This window comes from Enhydra lutris, unplaced genomic scaffold (assembly GCF_002288905.1).
Source record: "Enhydra lutris kenyoni isolate GAN:26980312 unplaced genomic scaffold, ASM228890v2 scaffoldscaffold44, whole genome shotgun sequence".
NCBI classification, from domain to species: domain Eukaryota; kingdom Metazoa; phylum Chordata; class Mammalia; order Carnivora; family Mustelidae; genus Enhydra; species Enhydra lutris.
This window is the reverse complement of record NW_019154128.1, coordinates 8,562,987-8,587,604: the sequence shown is the minus strand read 5'-3', so window position 1 is coordinate 8,587,604 and position 24,618 is coordinate 8,562,987. Positions and strand designations below refer to the sequence as shown.

Sequence of the window (24,618 nt, the reverse complement as noted above, 5' to 3'; positions counted from 1 at the left end):
CCGTACAACCCACTCCTGAAATGGAATATTGGGCTCTCCAGTACAGCATTCCATGTCTCTAACCAGTGTGATTCTCTCCTTCTCACTTCCATTCTCCATCAGAAGTGAGGCCAAGTTCTAACATCAGAGGTACCCAGCTGGTAGTAGGCACTCTGCTTGCAGAGGGGAAAGTTAGCTTATAAAAATGACACCATTCATTTCCTACTCTCTCTACAAGTCTGCAACCTGACAACCTGTTTTATTTCGCCCTTCCTTCTGTTTCCCTTAATATCTTTGTCATTGTCGTAAGAACCTTCCAAAAGATGCCACAGCTATCTCTCCTCCTACTCTAGCTACCAACCATGCTTCTGTCCCAGCCCCTGGAAACACCAAACTTCACTTTTATCTGATATTTTCCCACCTATGTACCTATGATACTCCCCCCTCTTCTGCCTGCTCTGCTTGGCAAACTCTCTCGGCCTTCAAACCCCCTGTCAAAGCCAACTCCACTGTGGCGTCTTCTCTGCTTCCCCTGTAAAGGATACCCTTCTCTAGGGTTCTCCTATGGAATTATTGATGTGTTTGCCTTTCCTGCTATGCCATGACCCCCTTGAGCTCAGTCTTTCTCACTCATCTTCCTATCCCTGGTACCTGGCATAGAGTTGGAGCTCAGTAAATGCATAAAGAAAAGAATGAATGAGTGAGTGAGTGAGTGACTCTCATTGTCCCAGGTGCCATTGACAGACAAGGCAGTGGGATCAACTAATAAATTGTGCGGTTAAGAGGAGGCACTGTTTCAGGTTGCTCCATGTTCCAAACAAGAGTCATCCCTTCTTTCCCGCTCTGGTAGTCCTCCCTTCTCCAGCTCCTGAATCATCAGGCTAGATGGACCTGTGTGCCTGCCCACAGCAAACTGACTCATCCCACCTACCCATCCCAGGCACCTGTGCAGAAGACACAGGCTGGGGGAGCCACTAGAGCCAGGGACTATGTCACCATCAGATCTACTGTTCTGATCTCCTGAGGTTGCGCTGGGACATGTGGGCTGCTTGTTTATGTTTTCTTGTATTCAGTTATTTTAATTGGCCCCCATGAAACCCCTCCTTCTTATTCAAATCTGTCCTTATATAGAGCTCCACTCAACATAAGCTATTGTCTTTTCTATTGATTGCCATTCCTAGTTACCCTCTCTTGCTTGCTAAATTACTGATTCTCATCTATACTCTTCCACTATTTGGTCTCTATTTCTAAACACTAGCAATTTACTCTTCTCTGTTAAATGTTTCCCATCCAGTACCTCTGGACCTTCCCCCTATGTGTTTGCTAGAGATTCTTTCTTGCTTCCCTCCTGTGCCTACACCTCAAAAAGAGCCTTCATATGCTCACTTCATCCTAGTCTCTGCCTGCCTAGACATTATACTTGATTTTTCATCCTTTCATAGTCCTGAGAGCTTTCCTCTCAATAAGTTTTTCATTCATTCATTCATCTAATACAAATTGAGTGTTGAGTCACTTCATTTTTATATTGAACTAGCATCCAACTAGGAAAAAAAAAGAAATCACTATAAGTATCATAAACAGAGGAAGTTAATTTAGGGAGTTGGTTACAAAAGTGTTGGGAGGAGTAGAATGGCTAAAGTTAAAAATAGTAACCATATCAAGGGTTGACAAGGATCTAGAGCAACTGGAATTCTCATGTACTGCTGGTGGAAATGAAAATAATACGACTATGGAAATTACTTTGCTCTTTCTTCCATTCTTTCTTTTTTTTTTACTTTGCTATTTCTTAAAGAGTGAGACTTATTACTACCCTATAATCTAGTCATTCCACACTTAGGTATTTCCCTAAGAGAAATGAAAGCAGATATTCGTACACAGACTCATACACAAATGATCATAGCAGCTTTATTTATTTTAGTAATAGCTCAAAATAGCTTTATTTTTAGTAATAGCTCAAAACTGGAAACAAACAAATGTCCATCAAAAGGTGAATGAAGGGATGCCTGGGTGGCTCAGTCTGTTGAGTGTCCAACTCTTGATTTCAGCTCAGGTCATGATCTTAGGGTCATGAGATTGAGCCCCATATGGGGCTCCATGCTGGGTGTGGAACCTGCTTAAGATTTTCTCTCTCTTTCTCCTTCTGCCCCCATCTCTGCAGGTACATGCTCTCTTCCTTGGAAAAAAAAAAATGGTGAATGAAAATACAAACTGTGATACATATATACAACAGAATAAACAGAATACTATCCAGCATTTTACTGGATGAATGAATGATTGAAATGATTGAAAAAATGAATGAATGATTAAATATGCAACATGGGTCAGTTTAATTATGCTGATTAAAAAATTGAAATTAAAAAGAAGAAGCATATAGTATGAATCCACTTATATAAAATTCTAGAAAACACAAACTATAATGACAGAAGGCAGATCTGTGGTGGGGTAAGAAGAGGGAGAGACTACAAAGGAGCATGAGAAACTTTTGAAGCATGAGAAATAATGTGTTATTTTTATTGTGATGATGGTATCACAGCATTTACTTATATTAAAGTTCATCAGATGATACAGTTTAAATACATGTGATATAGCTCAATAAAACTAAATAAATAATCTCAAAAGGAGGCTGGAATTGAAAAGTGGCAACATTACCCAGAGATTAGCAACTGCAGAGAGCCCCCGTTTGCCCCTAGGGTTGGAGGAACACAAAGAAAAATGGTGTTCATAGAACCTATGTTCCTTGGTTACTAAGACTAATGGGGTCTCTACTAGAACTGCTGTTTCAATTATCACCTCTCCTTCTCTCCAGGAAGCCAGGGGCACACACTCTCATTATACCACAGGACCATGGGAGTGTGAAGTCATGTGTAAGTGCTGCTGCTTGTGGGTTCTTGTGGAACCCTGGAGAGCTGTCTCTGCTGAGAGCATCACCCAAAGCAGAAAAAAAAAATGGCTCTCCCTTCCATCTTCCAAGCTTCTCCCATCCTCTAAACTACCAGGAAGCCAGCTGGGAAGAGAGTTTATTTTGTAGGTTTCTAACTCTCTAGGCAAAGGAAAATATACAGTAAGTAAAGCTATGGTTCTTACTTTCACGCATCTTGTATGGTAGCATATCCTGGTTCTCCTGAGTTTACACAGCTCTCCCATCCCCTGCCTCCACTAAGTAGCCCACCAGAAAAGCACATGTAAAAGCCAAGAGAAAAGCACAGGATACAGGCTCGGAAGCTGGGAGGACAAGAGAGGGTACATTCAGATGAGTGGGAACAGTGCTAACAGATGTGGGAGGCTGGCCTTTTCTGTCACCAGACAGCTTTTTGGGAATTTAACAGCCAGCCCCTCAAATACACCTGTCACTACTTTCTGTGAAACCCTGCTAGGGATAGAAGCCCTCAAACGTTAACCTGCCTACCTGCATCTTCACTTGCTGTAGACTTAGAGGGTTCTCGAAGGACGTTGGAATCCACTGAAGAACTCAGGAAGTTATGCTTTGAACACAGAAACTTATAATCAATTTTGAAATTATATTTCTTCAAAATAGCCTACAGATTAAAGTCTAGTTCCTTAAAAGTCTGCTGAGTTTTTTTGTAATAACCATTTACAAAGCGGGAGCTAATTTGATGTGGGAAGGAGGAGGAATTTTTAGTGTAATTCTTGGCCTTCAGTTCTGTTTCAAATGGTGTGGGAGCTCCCCATGGTGGGTTCATGTATTTAAAAAAAAAAAAAAAAAAGATACCTCATTAAATTGGCTTGGAAGTGACAAATCCACTGGTTGCAACCTTTTTAATAATGCCTAACAAAGGACACACTTTGGAAAAATAAATGTAATGAAATAAAGAAAGAACCATGAGAGACTATGGACTCCAGGAAATAAACTGAGGGTTTTAGAAGGCGGGGGCGGGGGGTGTTGCGGGATGAGTTAGGCCGGTGGTGGGTATTAAGGAGGGCACGGATTGCATGGAGCACTGGGTGTTATACCCAGACAATGAATCATGGAACACTACCTCAAAAACTAATGATGTACTGTTATGGTGACTAACATAACACAATAAAAATAATTAAAAGAAAGTTGCTTTTTCATATATGTAAGTTCAGAAGTTTAAATATGAAATCATATAATAGTGTTTGGAGTTTATTATATTTTTATTTTTTTTAAGATTTTATTTATTTATTTGACAGACAGAGATCACAAGTAGGCAGAGAATCAAGCAGAGGGGCGGGGGGAAGCAGGCTCCCCACTGAGCAGAGAGCCCGATTCGATGCGAGGCTCATCCCAGGACCCTGAGATCTCAACCTGAGCTGAAGGCAGAGGCTTAACCCACTGAGCCACCCAGGTGCCCCGAAGTTTATTATATTTTTAAAATTTAGTTTTACTCATACAGGTAATTCACAGATAGCCAGTGTGATAATTCAAAAGTGCAGATAATGTAAAAGGTTTTTATGACCCCCTCACAATCCCATTTCTCTAGAGCCACTGCTATTTGTGTGTCTGTGTGACATCCTAACCCGTTTTCTTTGTGTTACCAACATATGCATTCGTGGAATTGCATGGGCTATTTTGAAAAACATGTGTACGGAAGTGGAGATCTGTAGATTGCAAAATTGGCTGTATACTTTTCAGCTATGTTCATTGAGAGATGGAGTTTTTTTCCCCCACCCCTTGAATCCAGCTAGCCCTGTGACTTGCTTTGACCAATATAACACAGATGTGATGTTTTGTTAGTTCCAAACCCAGAGGCTTCATAGCTTCTACTGTCACTGTCTTGGAACTCAGAAACCAGCATGGGAACAAACCTGGACTAGCCGTCTGGAGACCAGAAGACCACATGGAAAGAGGTCCCAGATGCTCTAGTCTATCTACCAGATGAATGTAAGGGTCTAAGTGAGCCCACCCGAGATTAGCGGAGCCCTGGCCAAACCGTAAGAATTACCTAGCTGGGTCTAGTCCAAATTACTGACCTGCGTAATTTTGAGCTAAATAAATGTTGTTCTAAACAACTAAGTGTGGAGACTGGCTGTATTATGAGCAGAAGCAAACTGATACTAGACCATATAGTATGTAGTTCTAATAATTTTTTTCTTTACTCACTATGTTACAAAAAGTTTGGCTTGTCAATGCATAAAGATCCATCTTCTTCTTTTTAAGAGTTACATGAATTTCTATATTATGGATATTCTACAGTTTAACATTTGCTCTATGCCAGACATTTAGGTTGTGCCTGCCTCCTTCCTTCTCTCCGTCTCCCCTCTATTACTGTATTGTAAGTATCTCTATAGTTGCTGTATGCTTCCCCTACTCTGTCTTTTCTCGGCTAATAAGGGCGATCTTTTTCATAGACATTTAAAAAATATAATTAAATGTATCACTCTTTTTCTTAATGGCTTCTCTATTCTAAATTTTGCTCAAGAGCAGTTTCCCAACCATAAATATAATCTCTTTCTAATACGGAATTTTATGTAAGTATCTATATGTATGTGTGGGTGTGTTAGGTTTAATTCATTAATCCTCTGAAATTTATTTGTCTTTATAGTGTGGAATTGTGAATATTTTTGTCGACTGGATGGCCAAATGTTCTAAACACCATTTAGGGTAGTTAAATCATTTTGCACTGATTTGAAATACCACCTCCACTCCGCATTTAGATGATCTGCTTCAAAACTCTATTCTGTTCCATTGATCTACTTATTAGCCTGTTAGCAGATGAGTAACAAAATGACCACTACAATGTAACGTACTGCATTATAGTATGTTTTGATATTGTCAAAGTATATTTTTCAAAAAATGTCTTAAATATTCTTCAGTATTTTCTCTCTCAAAATAATTTCAGAGTCAGTTAAAATTCCATGAAAAAGTCATTCTGGAATTTTCATAAGGCTTACATTAACTTTATAGATTAATTTGCCACCAGTTGAACTTCTAACAAACTTGACTGTTGTTGTCAATGATCATGATATGCCTTTTCACTTATTTCCTATGTCCTTTGGTAAAATGTTATGGTTTTCTTTTTTAATATATTGCATTCTTATTCTTTGACTTAGTTCTCTGAACTACATGGTTTTTTTAAGCTATTTACATTTTCTAATACTTTTTTTTAATTTATAAAATTTTTTTATAAACATATCATGTATTATTAGCCCCAGGGGTACAGGTCTGTGAATCGCCAGGTTTACATACTTCACAGCACTCACCATAGCACATACCCTCCCCAATGTCCATAACCCCACCACCCTCTCTCTACCCTCCTCCTCCCGTCTAAACATTTTAAAATTTAATTTTGCTCATGTTTGAGAAAATTAATCCTGAAAATCGTTTTCTTTAAATCTGACCATTTTGGCAAACTCATTCATTCTAAGAATTTGCCACTTGATTCCTTTGGATTTTCTGGGTAGATAATCATATCATTTAATATCATGAGAGTTTCTTATTTTTATTTTACCTTTCATTTCATTATTTTACTTTTTTGTTTCTGATACTGAATTTGCTAAAACCCACTGTGTATTCGTATTAGCCCACGCTGTCATAACTGGAGACTACAGTCTGAGTGGCTTAAACAACAAAATACATTTTCTCATAGTTTGGAGTCTGGAAGTCCCAGATGAAAGTGCCAGCAAGATTGTTTCTGATGAGACCTCACTCCTCAGCTTACAGACAATGCCTTCTCATCGTCCTCTCCTTGCCCTTTCTCTGTGTGCGCTCAGAGAGCGAGTTCTGCTATTTCTCTTCCTCTTCTTACAAAGACAGGAGTCCTCACAGAGTAGTCCCATGCTTATGCTTCATTTAACCTTAATTATCTCCTTAAAGGAGATATTTAAAGGAGATATTAATTATCTCCTTAAAGGCCAAATCTCCAAATACAGTCACATGGGGGATCAGGGCTTCAACATATTCCATTTCTGGGATATCATTATAATCCCATTTCTGAATTAGCATTAAAAATAATATTTTTAGGGGTGACTGGCCAGCTTAGTCAGTGGTGAGGCATGTGACTCTTGATCTTGGGGTTGTGAGTTTGAGGCCCACGTTGAATGTAGGGATTACTTAGAAAAAAAAATCTTCTGAAAAATGGCTTAGGGCGCCTGGGTGGCTCAGTGGGTTAAAGCCTCTGCCTTTGGCTCAGGTCATGATCCCAGAGTCCTGGGATCGAGTCCCACATCGGGCTCTTTCCTCAGCGGGGAGCCTACTTCCTCCTCTCTCTCTGCCTGTCTCTCTGCCTGCTTGTGATCTCTGTCTGTCAAATAAATTTTTTTAAAAATCTTTAAAAAATGGTTTAAAAAATAATTTTTATTTTCTGTTCTGAATATCTGAGAAATAATGTGTGCAAAATGTGCAAAAGAAACAAAATCAATTTGATATAAATAAGAGCTATCACATAGGTTTATTTGAAAAAGATATGTTTGTGCATAGAGTACCTAGTTCATGGTAGAGACAGACCAAAATTAAAAAGTACTTATTGATTGACAGTAAAAGTGCCACAAACCTTTGTTATTATGTGTGTGTTGTGTCTAAAATGTCCATAAGTAATTGTGTTTAATACCATACAGATAGGTGGTTTATGTTAAAAAAGCAGTCATTCATGTTTTCCTATTCATTTAGTAAAGATTTGCAGTTGGACAGCAATACAAAGACATCATCTCTTCCTGGTATTTGAAGACCTTAAGTTATTCTCCTTGAACTAAAGTGGTAAATACTGTAATAAGCAAATCTCAGTTTCTTGCTATCGCAAGGAAATAGACAAAATATTATGGTGATACAGTAGTTTTTAATTCCTACTCCCTTATGAATTAGAAATTTTTGGCAAAATACCACATTTTAAGTCACAAACAGTCTACTCTGAGCAATTCCCACTGAAAATTATTCTTAAAACTTTCATTCATTGAAAAAAATGATATAAGATGACTTAGGTAAAGGATTAACATGTTTTAAGCACATTGTAAACTTTCAACAATTGTTAGTTACCTCCTAATCCTTAAAAGAGCAAAAATTAAAGATACGCATGATGATAAAAGGATACTTGATATATGCTTTATATAGGTTACCCTTTCTGCAAGAAAGAAGACTTCATTCTTTCTCCTTCTTTCTAATCCATATCCAATCACAAGGAGGCTCTTTAAAACTTCTTTATTATTGAAGTAGAGTTGACACACAATATTATATTAGTTTCAGGTATACAACATAGTGAATTGACAGCTTTATACCTTACACAATGTTCACTATGGTACTACGGTACCATCTGTCACCATATGACATTATTATAATATGTTATTACATAATATTTATATTATGTAATATAAATATTAATTATAATATTATGTATCATGTATTATGTAAAATATTATGTAATATAATATTAATTATAATATTATTATATAATATTATAATACTACTATTCCCTGTATTCCTTATGCTATACTTTTTATCCTATGACTTATTTATTTTGTAACTGGAAGTTTGTGCCTCTTAATTCTCTTTTATTGCTTCACCCTCCTTCCTTCTGGCAACCCCAGGTTGTTCTCTGTATTTATGTCTATCTGTTTCTGGGTTTTGTTGTTGTTGTTGTTTGTTTTGTTTTGTTTTGTTTTATAAATTTCAGATATAAGTGAAATTATATAGTCTTTATCTATGTCTAACTTATTTCACTTAGCATAATACCCTATTGTTAAAATGTCCAAACCATGCAAAGCGATCTATAGATTGAGTGAATTCTCTGTCAAGGAAAGTCTTACTACAAAAAAATGAACACATTGACTAAAATCCCAGACTTTTACAGACATGACTGGGCTCAGATACCCTTGCGTCTAAACCCCTGCTCTGCTCCTTTATGGCTTGGTGACCTTGGCAAGTTCCTTGTTGTCTCTCATCCTCAATTTTCCCATTCATAAATTTAGGATAATAATACATTCCTTATGGATTTTCTGTGAGAAGTACATAAAATAACTTATATGAAATCCTAAATAGGAACTCAGTAGATGAAATATTATTATTACTAATAAACACTGTCATATTTTCTTGCATACTGATATAATTTGAAATATTTAACTTGTTCATGGAAATGAGTCTGCCTCAAGGAGTCTAATTTCCAACCATGATTTTTAAAAAAATCTATGTGAACGTTTGAGTTTCTTGTAATATTATATCTAGGACTCCAAATTTTGTTCTCAGATGAACCAAAGACTAAAATATCCTTTGTTAATGGTGGAAAATAAACAGCTTCTTAGGAAATAAGACTTCGTCATGCAAGAGTATATAGATTTATGTCCAGTTCTTTGATTAAAAAAAGAGAAAAAGCCGGCTTTTTCTCAAACCACTATAGAATAACAATTATGACTCTCCACTTTTTATTTTTATTGCTGGATTGAAAAAGATGATTCTGTACAATGCCTACACCAGGAGGATATTATTCTACAAATAAGGGCCCAGCGTGACATTTATGAGAAAGCCAGGGTCCTTCTGTGCAAAACTGATTGGTGCTCAGCCAATGGGCTCCAAGGCATTGCAAATAAAGGTACCTTTTCCACTGGGCCTGATCAGAAGCAGGGCAGAGTGTTGCTTCTGCCTATGAAACTTCAGGAAATGCTCCAACTCCTGTCCTAGCAGACTACATCTGAGGTCAACAAAGAGAAACTGGGCTTTGAAGATGAAGCACTTTGTTCCTCAATTCCCTTCCATCTTGGCCATCTATTGCTTCTGCATGGTACAGATTCCCTCTTCAGGTAAGGGGACCCCTTCATCAGACTCCCATCTAGCCTGAGCTCTCAGGAAGACTGAGACAGACCTTGATCCTTCAGGGCAGTTCTGGAGGGAGTCAAACGTAATCCCCTCACCTACCCCCATTTCCACCCTTTTGAAATGGCTTCTCATTTGTCTCTAATCTTTAAGAAAGGGTGGACAGAATTAGATGCTGCAGCCTTTTACCAAAAGAGACAACTTTCCCTTGTGGAACTTTCTTTAAACAATTCTTGATTCAGGGCTGTCCCAAAGATGTGCCACTGAAACTGTGAGGGATATGATTTGGGACCCCAATGTCTTAGCCATCTATACTCTGGGAATTCTGACGAGAGGAGAACAGACATAGTGAAACTGTATTTACAGACCCAAAGACTGAGGATTGAGGGACAGTTGGAAAGGGGTGGGGAGGAAGCAGAAACAGGGAAAAAAGGAATATTTTCATAGCCTTTCTGTGGGCTCTCAGGAGGCAGGATCCCAGACAGACCTTCAGAGACCCCGAATCTTCCTGGGTGTGGGCGCTGTCCGAGGTGCTGACTGGACAGCGGTGTTGCTTCATTAACTTCTGAGAATCAGTATGATTGCAGGGGATGAGGGAGGAGTGGGGTGTGGGGTCAGTTGTCGGAATGTGCTACCCATTTCAAGGTAATTTTCCAAATGATGCAGGGAAGCATGTAATGGTAGCTCCAACTGGAAGCTGGAACTATTTCAAAATTTCAGATTTTGCCATTAGAAATTTGATGTAGGGGTGTAGAAAATCTTTGAAAATATATTCAAACAGAAAATATATTTTTGAACAGTATGTTTGTTTTGCTATGTTCTGTAGTGTAATCACAAAACCTAGGCATTGTAAAGAACCTTGGAAGTCATTTAACCTTTCATGGAGAGCAGGGATCTATGATTTCCCTATTTGATTACTTTCTGTGATACCCAACTCACTACCAAACTAAGAGAAAAAGTAGCTGCTTCTTCTGGGGTCCAGTAAAATCTGTGTTACACTTTTGGGAATTTGTTATTACTTTTTATCTGTCTATATATTTATATCCACTTCCCCCTTTTCCTACTTGATTTTATGTTTCCCAAGAGTAGGTCCCTATGGTCTTTATCATTGTACTGTTAACACAGAACCTCTTAATAAATCTTTATAAGATTCGTTCAAATTACTTTGCATTTTTGAATGGCTCTAGTCATCAAAATTTTCTTTACACTAAACTAAAATCTGATCATATGTAACCTCTAACCATTAGCCCTAGTTCTATCCTTTGGGAATACAGAAGAGTACTAATATCTTGTATTTATGACAGTTCTCAAAATAACTGAAGGCAGTTAGCATACATGTCCTAATTTTCCTCTTTGCCAAAGAGGACTATTCTTAGTACCTCTAACTCAACTACAAATTCTATCATTTCAAGTAGGATTATCACCTTTCAAAGCTTGGACACTATTACTTCTATATAGCACAAGATTGCCTCAGCTTTTTCTTGGCTCCTAGAGAGATTTCAAGAAGTAAAATATCAGTATTTTAGATCTATACTACTCTTGAGCCATATATTCCCTGTCCTACATTTAAAAAATCTAAGTTCAGGGTTTTGCATTTATCCCATTTAATTTCATCTATCCAGTTGATTCCTTCAATTGCTGTATTAGCTATTCTCCAAGTGTTGTGTCATGCACCAATGAGATGAAGACTTCATTTAAGTCGGCTAAAGATTGACTGGCATAGGTTGCTGCTGTGTGCTGGTAACACTCTTACCCAGAACCTACCCCTGAAGAGTCTGATGAGGCAAAGAGATGAGTATCTGTATTTCTTAAAAGTTCCAAGAGTGATTTTGATGCACATACTTTCTTTTTTTTCTTAAGATTTTATTTATTTATTTGACAGAGAGAGATCACAAGTAGGCAGAGAGGCAGGCAGAGAGGTGGGGGGGGGCAGCAGGCTCCCCGCTGAGCAGAGAGCCCAATGTGGGGCTCGATTCCAGGACCCTGAGATCATGACCTGAGCCGAAGGCAGAGGCCCAACCCACTGAGCCCACCCAGGCACCCACATTTCCAGATAGTCTATCTTCAAAAATTGCATCAAAATACAAATTATATTGTACCCAGGTGTCTTTTCCCTTTTTCTGGAGTTACTAACTCTTATACTGCTAACTCCTGATAAATAAAAAAACAATTTTTCATTAATTTTGGTACAAATCTCAATTTACTGTTGGTAGGTAAAAGTGTGTTTTCTTTGTAAATCCTTTTAAAAATACTGTATTTTTAGGGCGCCTGGGTGGCTCGGTGGGTTAAAGCCTCTGCCTTCGGCTCGGGACATGGTCCTGGAGTCCTGGGATCAAGTCCCGCATGGGGCTCTCTGCTCAGCGGGGAGCCTGCTTCCTCCTCTCTCTCTCTCTGCCTGCCTCTCTGCCTACCTGTGATCTCTGTCTGTCAAAGAAATGAATGAAATCTTTAAAAAAAATACTGTATTTTTAGAATCTCTATAGGTTTTTCATGATAAAGATTTAAAAACTAATGCTATGACTTCCCCCCATTAATACTTTTATGATTTCTCACAATAGGATTTCCTCGACCTCTAGCTGATCCCCCAGATGGCTTGGATATCATGCAGCTTGAGGTACACTGCTGTTTAGTAATGTGAGATTTTTTTATTTAGTCTCGGCCTTGAGAATATCTTGTGGATAATGTTCACTTGAAATGATTTTAGGATCAGATTCTTGGATGCGGCAGGAACTCATGTTGCCATTTTCATGACCTCACTTAAGGCATCCTGAGAGTTGTGTTGAAATTCACTGCCATTGTATGAGAAGATATTGCAAAGTTCATAAATGGGACAATTTTAGAATTTTATGTGTGTTTTAATAGATTGCTATTGACTAAAGAATTTATACTGACCTTTAATTCATTCTTTGTATTTTTCTTTAGCGGCTGGCATATTGGGCAGCTCTTTCTAGGCAACCTAAGGTAAAAGAAAAATAACATATATGTAATAATTCTTTTCTTTTTATCTTTATTTTAATAAAAGATTTATTTATTTATTTGGGAGAGAAAGAGAGAGAGAGAGAGAGAGAGTCAGCACCCCTGTTAATAGGGGGTGCTGAGATCATGACCTGAGCTAAAATTAAGAGTCAGGCACTTAACTGACTGAGAAACCCAGGTGCCCCCATGTAATAATTCTTTTAGTTATAAGTGTACATGTTTATACTATAATTGATATCTGTAATAAAAGCACACTTTTTTGCTGCCCACAGGAGAAATCTGTGTGTGTGTCTAAGTAAGTGGGTAAGAATGCAGTTTTAGTAAATAACCAGTAAATCTCTCAAATACAAAATACTATAAACTATGGTTAGTTCGTGTATATTCTTACAATTATCATTATAATGTATACATGTGTAATTACATTAATTATGTATGTTGTGACATATCGTGACATACGTTACAGATTGGTACACTATAATATAATAGTTCTTCAAAAACAGTAGATCTCATGTAAAGGACCTAACAGTGATAGTAACCACAACAGAAATGTTTCCATGGATACAAAGTTGATACAAAAATCAACAAAAATGTTGATTCAATCAAAAGTGCAAGAGGGTGGTGTTAGGGTGGAGTCCATGATTCTGAAGCATAAACCGAATGTTTTCATGTTTCTCATGTTTTCACCTTGAGCTATATCTTTTCTTTCTCCTTCCCCTCTCCCAAGCCACAGCATACTGCATCCTGGCCACATTGAACTTTTCATTATTCCCCAAATGCACCAGGCCCTTGTAACTGTGCACAGGCTTTTCCGTAGCCAAAAATACCTTTGCAGGCTGTGTTAGGAGCTCAGATTCTAAAACCAAAGTACTTGGGTTCAAACCTCTATCTCCTTAGCTTTGGCAAGTTTCTTAATCTCTCCGTGTCTTGGTTTCCCCATTTGTCCTATGGGAATAATTGTTATACTAGCCTCATAATGTCATTGTGGAGTTTGAGTGCTTGAATCTCTGTGGAGTGTTTTCAACAGTGTCTAGAACACAGTAAATGAAAGCACTCAAGTACCAGCTGCTACCATTGTCCCTGATGCAACTAATGTCCCTGATGCCATTTCTCTAGACTCGAACATTACTTTCTCTCTCTTTTTACATTTTTTGAAAGATTTTATTTATTTATTTGAGAGAGACTGAGAGAGCACAAGCAGGGGGAACAGCAGAGGGAAAGGAAGAAGCAGGCTGCCCACTGAGCCGGGAGCCTGATGAAGGGCTCGATCCCATGAGCCTGGCTGGGATCATGACCTGAGCTTAATGGACTGAGTTGCCCAGGTGCCCCTACTTTCTCTCTTCAACCTCATAAGTATATCATGCCTATTTCTTCTTATTTTCAGTTTGTCCTTATGCACATGTCTGAAGAGAGTTGTCATCTCTTATCTTTAAAACTAATCTTTACAGCCTTGCTACCCAGAGCAAAACTTTAGGGCAAAGATTCAAAGTTTTCCATCTCCTTGCTACTGCCTCTTCACATCACACAGGATAAGCTTCCCTGTCCCTCACATGAAGGCTGGGAGGGTGTCCCCTGCAAAGCAGAAGAAGTGGAAGTGCAGCTGTCACATGTGGGTTTCCCCAAATGCAAGGGCTCACCTGAAATGAATTTCTTTCCACTTTCTCCATTTTCCCAAAGCTGGTCCTCTTTATCATTTTCAGTTATAGAAGAGCAAAAGGTTGTTCAGTGAACAAAACTATCAATATTTTACATCAATTAACAGAGACATTGTGGCTCTTCCTTGTCTTGCCGCTGCATGAAAATAGGACATTTGTCCTGTCACGTCCTCTCCTGGAACTCTGGTTCCCTCATCTATCCCTCGTCCAGATGAGCTACCTGGACTCTAAGTCCACTTCCCATTCTGGGATCCAGAAAAGCCAGGTTTGTGCCTCCAGGGCCACTTTTATCTTTAAGCAATTCAGAAAGCAGAGTTACGTTCTACAAATAATGGCACCTGCAAAAAGTCTTCTGTTTTGTGTTTCTGGTGAGATCAGAACTTTAGATAGGAAAGGGAGCAATAGATTCTTGTCAATGCAGTTCTACTATTCATCTGTTCAAAGATAAATACTTACTGAGAGCATGCCGTGTGTTCAGTGCTAAAGGTTCAGTGCTGAACATAACAGACAAAACTACCTGCTCTCATGAAACTTAAGTTCTGTTGGGGAAGTAAATAATAAATTAGATAGGTAAGTACATTTTGAAATACTGTTTTTTCTCTGTAAAAAGAAAAAAACTAAAGCAAGGAAGGTGCATATGAAATGTGGAGTTTGAGCACCTGGAAAATCATCTTCATATTCCTTGTTATTTTTTGGCTTGAAACATAACAGTATAAAGCTGATGAATATGGTACATAAAATCAATTGTTTGCCCAATACATGTCCAGAAAACACACATACACTCACACACACATGACAGGGCAGGTGTGTGTGCGTGTGTGTGTGTGTTTGTGTGTGTGTGTGTGTAGTATACATAAGCATGGGCTGCTTCCCATGTAGAAACTTCACATTTTGTAAGATGATGTAATTGTATCAACAGCCACAAATTAAAAATGTTATTAACAATTTCATTTCTGTCTTGATTGAAGTGTGAGCTGATTCAAAAATATTTCAGTGTGATTGAGATGTGAATGATCTATATTAGCGAGATCAGCATATTTAAAATATCTTCCACAATAATCATTTCAAGTAATTTTATAAAATGCGGAAATGGAAACCTGATTTATTGTTTTGTAAGATGTCTTCTTCACAATAGGATCCTGGAGTAGAATATACTGCAAATACAACCATCCCCACCTGTCATCTGTGCAAACAAGGGTGAGATGGTGCTCTAAAAAGGATTTAGAAAGGAAGAGTTGGGCTTTCTACAAAAAGAGTGGAGGTTCATGTAGAAAGCTTTTTTTTTGCAGGGGGAGACTTTGGTTGATTTGAGCCAACCCTTAAAAAAGAAACAAAACCTGAATTCTAGAGTACACCCAGGAAAAAATTAAAAATTGCTATCATTAATTTTATTCCACTCTTTGATGGTTATCTGGGAATTGCTTATGGGATTGCTTCTATGCACTACAGAGCATGTTTTTCTCCCCAAGATTAGAAAGGTAAAATGAGATTCAGTCTGAAAATAATGATGTATTGCTGGCAACTTGCTCTTTGGTAAGACCCGGCATCAACTATAGTCTTATTAAGTTTGGATTTCGTTTTAGACTGCCAATTTATTTCATAATATTCGATTAAATTCAATAAGGTCCATGGTGTAACTTGTATTAAAAACTTCATCAGTTGCCTGCCTCAGTAAAATTCCATGTAACTTGCCCTCACAATTCTCTTTCTAGGATGATCAAGACATATACAAAAGGGTGAGTACCACCCAGTCCTCTGGCAATGCAGGCATGTGAATTTCATGTTGATAACAAGTAATGTTGTGCTAAACTCAACTTTTTTTTTTTTTTACTCAGTTTTTATTTCACTACTCCAGAACTCAGAAGCCGATACATCCAGTTAAAAGTGGGGTCAGTATTTTACTATACTCATCCTTCTGTAAATGTGACTCTTGTCTGCTTGTCTTTTATCCTGTCTTAATTAATATGTGCGAATAAGTAGAAAAGCTGGGGGCTTGCAGACACTGTCTGTGTAATAGCTTTCTAAGAGCTTTTTCCTGGGGCTTCAGGGATTCTCTCTCTCCCAGTCTGGGCTGGAGGTGGTACGAGGCTGATAGATCTGAAAAGTTAGAGAATATATTCCAGAAAAGGAAAAATAAGTGAGGAGTAACTTTTTATTATGCACTTTAACAGATGTTTGAAAAAGACCTGATAAATACTGAGCTCAATTTACATTTATCGTATTACCTTATTTTTATTTTAAAAAGTGCTTTGTGACGTGTAAAATGCCCTATCCCAGATAGTGATCCACGCAAGGGCACCTTCTGTAGCCATCACTGTGTATATGTGCTATGGGAATAATGTGGGTCGCCTTGTTGTTATTAGAAATTTGAGTTACTCTCAGAAGCAGGTTGTGTAAGTGAATTTCTGCAGGGTATGACTTGAGGAATATTAGGAAGGTCACAAAATAATATTTTTTTAATTCAGGAGCTCTGTTACAGTAACTGAAATTCTACCATTCGAAAGTCACTTATTTATATAATCAAGGCTTTTCAAGTCTTCAAGAACACGTTTAAAAAAATACTAGTAAAGTGTTTTTTTCCCTAAGAGGCATAGTCTCATCTGTAGTGTAGGTTTAGGAATGAGGATTCCAAGTGAGGATGAGGATAGTATCAGGAAGGGCCAAGGACACTATAAAGGGAGAAAAGGCAATGGAAGGAAAAAGATAAACTCCGTGACACAAATGAACCTTTACTCTGAGCCAAAATACTCAGGGAGGATTCACATAAACTGGGAATAAGACACAGGTATGTATATCTGAATGTGTGCCACAGTCACAGACAAGGACAGGAAAAGCAAACACCTTAGGGAAAGCACATTCGGGGTGCTGTCCTTCCACTTCCTCCCCTGGACTAGGAGAGAGGCCTGGAGCGAAAAAGGACGGTGCACTCCACCCTAAAAGGACAGAATACTTGGTGAGAAGGCAAAGAAAAATCTGATTCACTCTAAGGGAATATTTGTAGCGATGTGTTGGAATTGTAACCTGCTATAAAGGCAAGCAGTTCTTTAGGGAAAACCTAAAAGTTTCAAGTTTAGGCATGGACATGGATTTTATTCTGGACATCAAATCCGTCTAAGGGAGGGCATGGAGAGGACAGCATAGCCTGGGCTGCCTCCGGGCGGGCGTCCAACCCCCCCTCCCCCCACCCCTCTGTTGCAGTTTCCTCCTGTGCACCCGTTAATGCGCATGGCTGCGCAGCTCGCCAACCAGAAGGTGAAAAGATTTCTGCAACAGCGTGTAGGTGCTTTCTCTTGGGCACTCTTTTTATGCCACCGCAAGTTCACTTTACGTGGTAAATGCGTGTGGGCGCTGGGCGCTGGGGGAGGGGGGAACAGGGATGGGGGCGGGGGGGACGGGGAGGGGGTGCTTACTTGCACGCTGTCTTTGAATCTCAGCCTCCACCTTGGGAAGGAGAGCTGGCCCAGCCTTGGGCCACAGTTCCCTACCTTGAATCCCACAGAGTGGCTGCAGGGCCCGGGAAGGCCCCTAGGATAAAGACGTCCTCTTCTCTTCCGCTCTCATCTTCCATTCATTTCCTTTTAGTTTCCATACTGTTTTTTCACTTTCCCGGAACATTTCTCTTCCTCTTGACATGGACATTGCCTTGGTGATCCCCTGGGCTCTCCGTTGTTCCTCCACCTGCCCTTTTGTCCTATCTCAGAACTTTGTTTCTTTTAAATATAGCTCTTTATTTGTTTGTTTTGTTTTTGGGTTTTAGAAATTACCAGCTTCAGTAATAAGTATAGCTGTTCGAAATGCCCATCGAAGTTTTATTACATTGTAGCCAAAAAGGGAAGGAAGGAAGGAAGGAAGGAAGGAAGGAAGGAAGAAAAGAGTATTTCTTAGAGAAAAGAGCATTTCTTCCACCAAATGCTGAAACTCGTCCCAGTTTGCCCAGAACATTCCTGGTTTTAGCTCTGAAAATCGCCAGACCCCACCCAGGAAACTGCTCAGTTCCTGGAAAATAGGTTGGTCATTTTAAGCACCTGCAGCCGTGTGTCTTGTCTGATCCAGCTGCTGACTGCAGCCTTCCAGATTGAGTCTGATCCGTTGTTAGGAAGCTGCCAGGACATACCCTTGGACTGGGGCATCAATCTCAAGTTGACACTGTTGGGAAGAGCAAGCCAATGTGTCCATTGTCCTGGACACAAATGGTACTTCAATCAAGAGAACGTGCCTGTCTTCCAGAGCAGGCAGTTATAATTGGCTACATGGTTAGTCCTTCCCTAACTGCTTTTTTGCATCCGATTTCTGGTACCAGGAGGCATGGGGTCACAGCCAACTGACGGTAAGCCTGGGGAATGCGGTTCCTTGTTACATTAACCTGTGCCTCATTCACTCACAGGATTCGGGGACTGCTGCAGTGGATTTCACCAAGAAGGTAAATGTGGAGAACCCAACTCCAACTCTTGCAGATCTGCAAGAGAAGTGCTTGGAGCTGGGCAATCTTGTCACCCCTTTAGATCACTTCTGGAAAGAACTGGTATCACAGTAAGCCCCCTGAAAATCTTCTCTGAGGCTGAGCGTTTACTTGCAGGTTTTCCTGAGCTTGTCCTGAGGCAGTGAGGACTCACTGGACAATGCTTCTGGCTGTTCATATTTCATCTCCAGCCTTGCAGATGAGTCACCTGGACCCATCCGTTCCTGAGGATTTGCTTTATGTGACTCAGGGGCCCACATGGCCGTTGTACAAACTTGGGGAGAGGTACTGCAAGTGCATAAGCCCCATCTACCAGCAATTGACTCTCCAAGTTGACCATGAGTCATCCATACCTCAGGACGTTTTAAAAATTCAGATGGCTGGGCCCCAACTCCAGGTAGTCAGTAGAAACCTGAGAATTTGCATTTTTAACCAAGTCTCAGGTGTCACTGATGCTTTTGGTTGGGGACCACAGTTTGAAACCTGTGGTCATGACATCTTCAGAAGACCTTGAGCACAAAGTGGTTGTATAATGGTTTGTGTTTTTATGTTGCAGGATCACACTGCCACCGGGGGACGACCATTTTTCCTTTTCAGGGTATAGTATTCCTTTTTCTCTGTTTTTAACTCCAATTCCCTTCTGGCATGCAGTTATGGATTCCTCCAGAATGAGCACAGTCCAGCACCCCACGGCAAGCTGGTAAATGATTATGGGGACTTTCTCATCCTTTCCTTAGGGGTGACTTTCAAAGTCTCCTCCTAGAAACTTGATGTTTATAAAAGAAAGGGTTCAGAAGGACATAGGCTGAGAGAACTAGAGCTCTGTGAGCATGACTGGGTGACAGGAATGCTGCTGTTGGACAGACATGGGGGCCAACCAGAATTGGTGTCTGTGTCCCTGAGCGTGAAGGCCCAAGATACCCTCAAATAGTATAGGCACCACCCTCTCCTCCTCCCTTTGGGTCCTCAAGCAAAGGTCAAAGAATCAGAAACTGTCTTAGTTTGTGATCTGCCACTCACTAGCTATGCTTTATCCCCTAAGAGCCTTAAGGGTTTGCATCCAAAAAATCAGACTATGAATTAGATGGACTCCTGCCTCTCAAACTGTATTCTGCAGGTCACTGGTGCTAAGAGATTATTCTGCAAAGATCAGACAAGTTTGGGAAACAGTGCACCCAACACTCTTGAAGATTCACAGTACACACCAGCATGTGTGAGAAAGCTGTGAGAAACATAGTTCCCTCCATGTCTGATCATGGAAGTTCTTCCACCTCCCTGCCTCCTGTGTGACCTATTAGTGGTTGTTCTCTAGAAAGTACTTTGAGAAACAGTGGGTCTCCACGATGTCTTCCGGGTGAGAAGTCCTGTAATAAACGGTTTGAAGACCATAGTGCCACATAAACAGAGGCTGGGGGATGGAGGGGTGGGGGAGGGGACAGTGTCAGGGCTGGAGGAGCAGCAAGGGTCCTGGGTTTCTGCCACAGGGAACCTACATACTACCCCTGGGCGAGGGCTTCCCAGGTAAACTCCCAAGGACGCTGCTGACATCCCAGCTGGGAGAACGAGATCTTAGGGCCCAGTTGAGGAAGGATCTGAAACCCAGAAGCAGGTTCCAGGCAGTTTTGTCTCAGTATCTGTAAGTTGCTCCTTTTTATTTTTCCTCCTCAGCCAAGGAACGGAAGAAACACTGAAGATAACACTCAGTAGGACAGTCCGAGGTCAGCGCCGTTGCAACTGTTCTCCAAGCAAACATGTCTGACCGAGGGGGAGTGAGAGGCAGCCAGAGGGGTGGCAGTTCAAAAGGAGGAGGGCCACGTGGAATGTCAGGGGCCCTCCATCCCCTCCCTTCCCTGCTCCACACCACAGAGACCCCCACCGCAGTCTGGTAGAAGCTGTCCCGAGCACACCAAAGCAGCCTTTGCCCGCTTGCTGGCTCTTTGCAGGGGTCTCCAGCAGGAGCTATGAGGGAATAAGAGGCCCATGTGGCCCAGCTGATCCTCAGGATGTCTCACCTGACCCTTCTGATGAGGGAAAAGCACACCCCCTCTCCTGGGCAGGCTTGGCAGGGGAGGGGCAATACCTTAGAGTGGGAACATCTCTGAGGCAAGGCTACTCCCTCCATTCAAAAGTGTTCTGAGACCCAGAGTTTAAATCTGCAGAGATTCTTGGTCTTCAGGCCTATGGAGGTGAAGTCCATGTACAAGGGCAGCTCTGGGCCTCCACTCCCTCTCATGATGGTGTGGTTCCAGGGACATGAGGTGGCTGTCCTTCGGAGGTGTCACTGCCTCCCTCCTGGAGCCTGATCCTAACCAGCCGGGGCCTGGGCAGGCCAGGGTACCTGAGAAAGCTGTCCAGATGCTGGGAGACAGAGCTCCCCAGCTGAAAGCAGGGGAAGAGGTTCCCCGAGGCCATGGCACTCAGCCTAAATGGCCCAATTAGATACTGCAAAATAAATAAGTACCGATTTGGGGCATTTATGACTTGTCAGACTGAGGCATAATTTTAAAATATGTTGTACAATAACATGCCCACAGGCCTCTTCTTGATTCTGATAATGATTTGATCCAAGCACTGCATTTTTCTCTTCTTTTTCAGAATTCAGTGACAAAGAGAAACTGGATCAGATAAAGAAATTGGGCAATTATTTTGAACACATGTCAACTTTCTGTGAGAGATAAAAGATAATTCTCTTGCTCTGTATTCACTAGAATATTCAGTTGTATAAAAAATAAACAGCATGGACACAATATTTTCATTTCTTATTGGGAAGTCTTGTGGGAGGGAGAATATATATTTAATATATATATTGATTAAATGTGCTGTGTTGAATTGTTTTACAATGCCCCAGATATCTTGTTGTTACTGAGAATTGAGAGCCCAGGCTAGGGAGAGACTGGCAGGCTTCATGTTCTGATTCTTTCACCTTTTAGCTGGGGGACTGTGGGCTGGTCACTTCCCATCCCTGTGCCTCATTCTCCTCCACGGTAAAATAGAGTTGATAATAATAGTGCCTTCACATAATTTTTGTGATGATGGAGGAGACCATCTATGAAAGGGCTTAGCAGGGTCGTACACAGCAAGTGCTCCATAAGCATTGGCTGTAATGACACTTCAAAGATGATTTTTATGACACAAATTGTACCAGAGCAACTTGCCCTAATGACAGCTGCTTCTACTTCACTGACCAGGGACTTGAGGTTACAATACCAAATTAACATATAACAATTACAGACCCCCTAGGAAACAGGGCAGCTTGGGCCACCTGGCGCATCCTAGGGCCTAGAAGCACAGACCGCCTTGAGTCAACCTCACACTTCTGTAACAGTGTGAGCAGAGCACAGCCCTGGTGTGCAGCGCTCCAGCACAAGTCTGCAGGAACAATCTCGATCTTTTGAAGTGGCCAAGGATGGCTGTTTCTACCCCAATCCAAGCCCCAGGATCCTCTTCACTCAATCAGTTAAAATTGATTACACCCCAGTGGAGGATCATACACTTGGCACAGGCCTGCCATGGGCCAGCCTGGAAGATGATGGTTGTGGGGGCGAGGGGTGGGCAAAGAGGGCCACAGCTTCTAAGGAACACTGTTTGAGCTAAAAATTCTTCCTCTGCCAAGCCAGACTCCCATGATGGGAGATGGAGACAGTCTCTGCAATCTCAGTCATCACCTCATTCCTTTCCCCCACAGTAGTGACTGGTGACACTCCACCAGTGCCAAAAAATCCAGAGAGGAAAGCAGACTGTGATTTAAGCTTCAGCTTCCACACTGTGACAACTTGTTCTCCCTGTGTACAGGGCTGGGCTATTTTTAGCCTGGTGTCCTATGAAAAGGAAACTTATGATATCAGTCTATCCAGGTGTCCCATCAAATAAGACTGAGTCCTAGGCCCAATGTTGGTTTCTAGAGGGAGAATGCCTGCCATCTTAGCCCTGATGGTCACTTTATAGGGAGAGGCCATGCCTCAGCTCACTGCCCAGGCTCCTGAGAGCCTCAGGAAGACCAGGGGTCTGAGGCTAGCCAGAACAGAATTTGAAAGGAACTCTCAGAACCTTGGAGTGGGCAGAGGCCTCGCTGATCATTCAGGCCCACCTTCTTGTGAGCTGAGAAGGAAAACAGCCCAGAGAGTCCAAGTGACTTATTCATGGCTACAAGGCTACTGTCAAGCATGTCCAGAACAAAGTTCACATTTTTCAATTAAAGACTAATTGCTGGGGCACCTGGGTGGCTCAGTTTGTTAAGCATCCTCCTTTGGCTCAGGTCATAATCCCAGAGTCCTGGGGTCAAGCCCTGCATCTCCTTCTGCCCTGGTTGTGCTCTCTCTTTCTCTCTCTCTCAGGTAAATAAACAAAATATATTTAAAAAAATAAAGCCTAGGGACGCCTGGGTGGCTCAGTGGGTTAAAGCCTCTGCCTTCGGCTCAGGTCATGATCTCAGAGTCCTGGGATCGAGCCCCACATCGGGCTCTCTGCTCAGCAGGAGCCTGCTTCCCTCTCTCTCTCTCTGTGCCTGCCTCTCTGCCTACTTGTGATCTCTGTCTGTCAAATAAATAAATAAAATCTTAAAAAAAAATAAAGCCTAATTGCTTTCTTCACTCTGACTACTATCTCATATTAATTTTCTAGGACCTCCATAACAAATTTTCTCAAGCTTATTGACTTCAAGCAACAGAAATGTATTCCCTTATAGTTCTGGAGGCCAAAAGTCCAACATAAGTGGATCATTAGGGCCATGTTCCCTCTGAAGACCTTAGTGGAGAATTCTTTCTCAACTTTTCTAGCCTCTGGTGGCTCCAGATGTTCCTCTTGGTTGTGCAGCTTAACTCTAATCGCTACCTCTGTCATTGTGTGCCCTGTCTGCCTTGTCTTCTCCCTTTCTTTTCTCTTACACAAATACTCTTTAAACACTGATAATGGCACACAATTTGTTACTCTTTTTTCTCAAGTCACACTTATATTAGTCCTTTTCACTGTAATCTATAAGTCTTCCATATTGTTCTATGAGTCTGGTATGCATTTTGGATATTTTCTTCTGATCTATCTTCCAGTTCACTTAATCTCTGTTCAGCTGTGTCTCTTATATTATTAAAGCCACCAGCTGAGTTCTTAATTTTGGTTATTATATTTTTCAGTTCTAGAATTTATATTTGCTAATTTGTTTATTTTCCAGCTTTCTGATGAGATTCTCAATCTTGTCACTTTTCTCCTTTAACGTAGTAAGAATAGTTTTTTTTAGAATCTTTCTTGTGAGTAAATTGTCTAGGTTCCCTTTGTGTCTATTTCTCTGTTCACTATTATCTCAATTTTTGCTTGTTATTCACCCTTACTCTTTTTTTAAATACTTTTTTTTATTATGTTATGTTAGTCACCATATAGTACATCATTCGTTTTTGATGTAGTATTCCATGATTCACTGTTTGCATATAATACCCAGTGCCCCATGCAATATGTGCCCTCCTTAATATTCATCACTGGGCTCAGCCATCCCACATGGCTTCTCTCCCCTCTAAAACCCTCAGTTTGATTTCTGGAGTCCATAGTCTCTCATAGTTCATCTCTACCTCTGATCAGCCCCCCTTCATTTTTTTCCCTTCCTTCTCCTAATGTTCTCCATACTATCCCTTATGTTCCACAAATAAGTGAAACCATATGATAATTGTCTTTCTCTGTTTGACTTATTTCACTCAGCATAATCTCCTCCAGTCCCATCCATGTTGATGCAAAAGCTGGGTATTCATTCTTTCTGATGGTTTGGTAATATTCCCTTGCATATATGGACCACATCTTCTTTATCCGCTCATCTGTTGAAGGGCATCTTGACTCCTTTCACAGTTTGGCTA

General features: G+C 40.7%; 1 protein-coding gene across 2 annotated transcripts; it reads left to right on the top strand.

The window, feature by feature from the left end:
• Positions 1–9,284: 9,284 nt before the first annotated feature.
• LOC111155917 (neuromedin S) lies at positions 9,285–21,523 on the top strand. Of its 2 annotated transcripts, XM_022516390.1 has the most exons (10): positions 9,285–9,684; positions 12,256–12,311; positions 12,620–12,658; positions 16,038–16,061; positions 16,161–16,214; positions 17,524–17,601; positions 18,710–18,745; positions 19,341–19,382; positions 20,453–20,502; positions 21,380–21,523. In XM_022516390.1, exons 1-9 carry the CDS (start codon positions 9,609–9,611, stop codon positions 20,489–20,491), a joined length of 444 nt encoding a protein of 147 aa, XP_022372098.1. In that variant the 5' UTR covers positions 9,285–9,608; the 3' UTR covers positions 20,492–20,502; positions 21,380–21,523. The 2 variants fall into 2 exon arrangements, with proteins under 2 accessions (XP_022372098.1, XP_022372097.1); XM_022516389.1 differs by lacking the exon at positions 21,380–21,523 and having other exon boundaries at positions 20,453–20,599.
• Positions 21,524–24,618: the final 3,095 nt, after the last annotated feature.

Coding starts and splice junctions, on each gene's coding strand:
- LOC111155917 (XM_022516390.1), top strand. CDS start 9,609: ATGAAGCACTTTGTTCCTCAATTCCCTTCCATCTTGGCCATCTATTGC. Junction 16,215..17,523: donor TACATCCAGTTAAAAGTGGG/GTCAGTATTTTA, acceptor CCTCTGTTGCAG/TTTCCTCCTGTGCACCCGTT. Junction 18,746..19,340: donor CAGTGGATTTCACCAAGAAG/GTAAATGTGGAG, acceptor TTTATGTTGCAG/GATCACACTGCCACCGGGGG.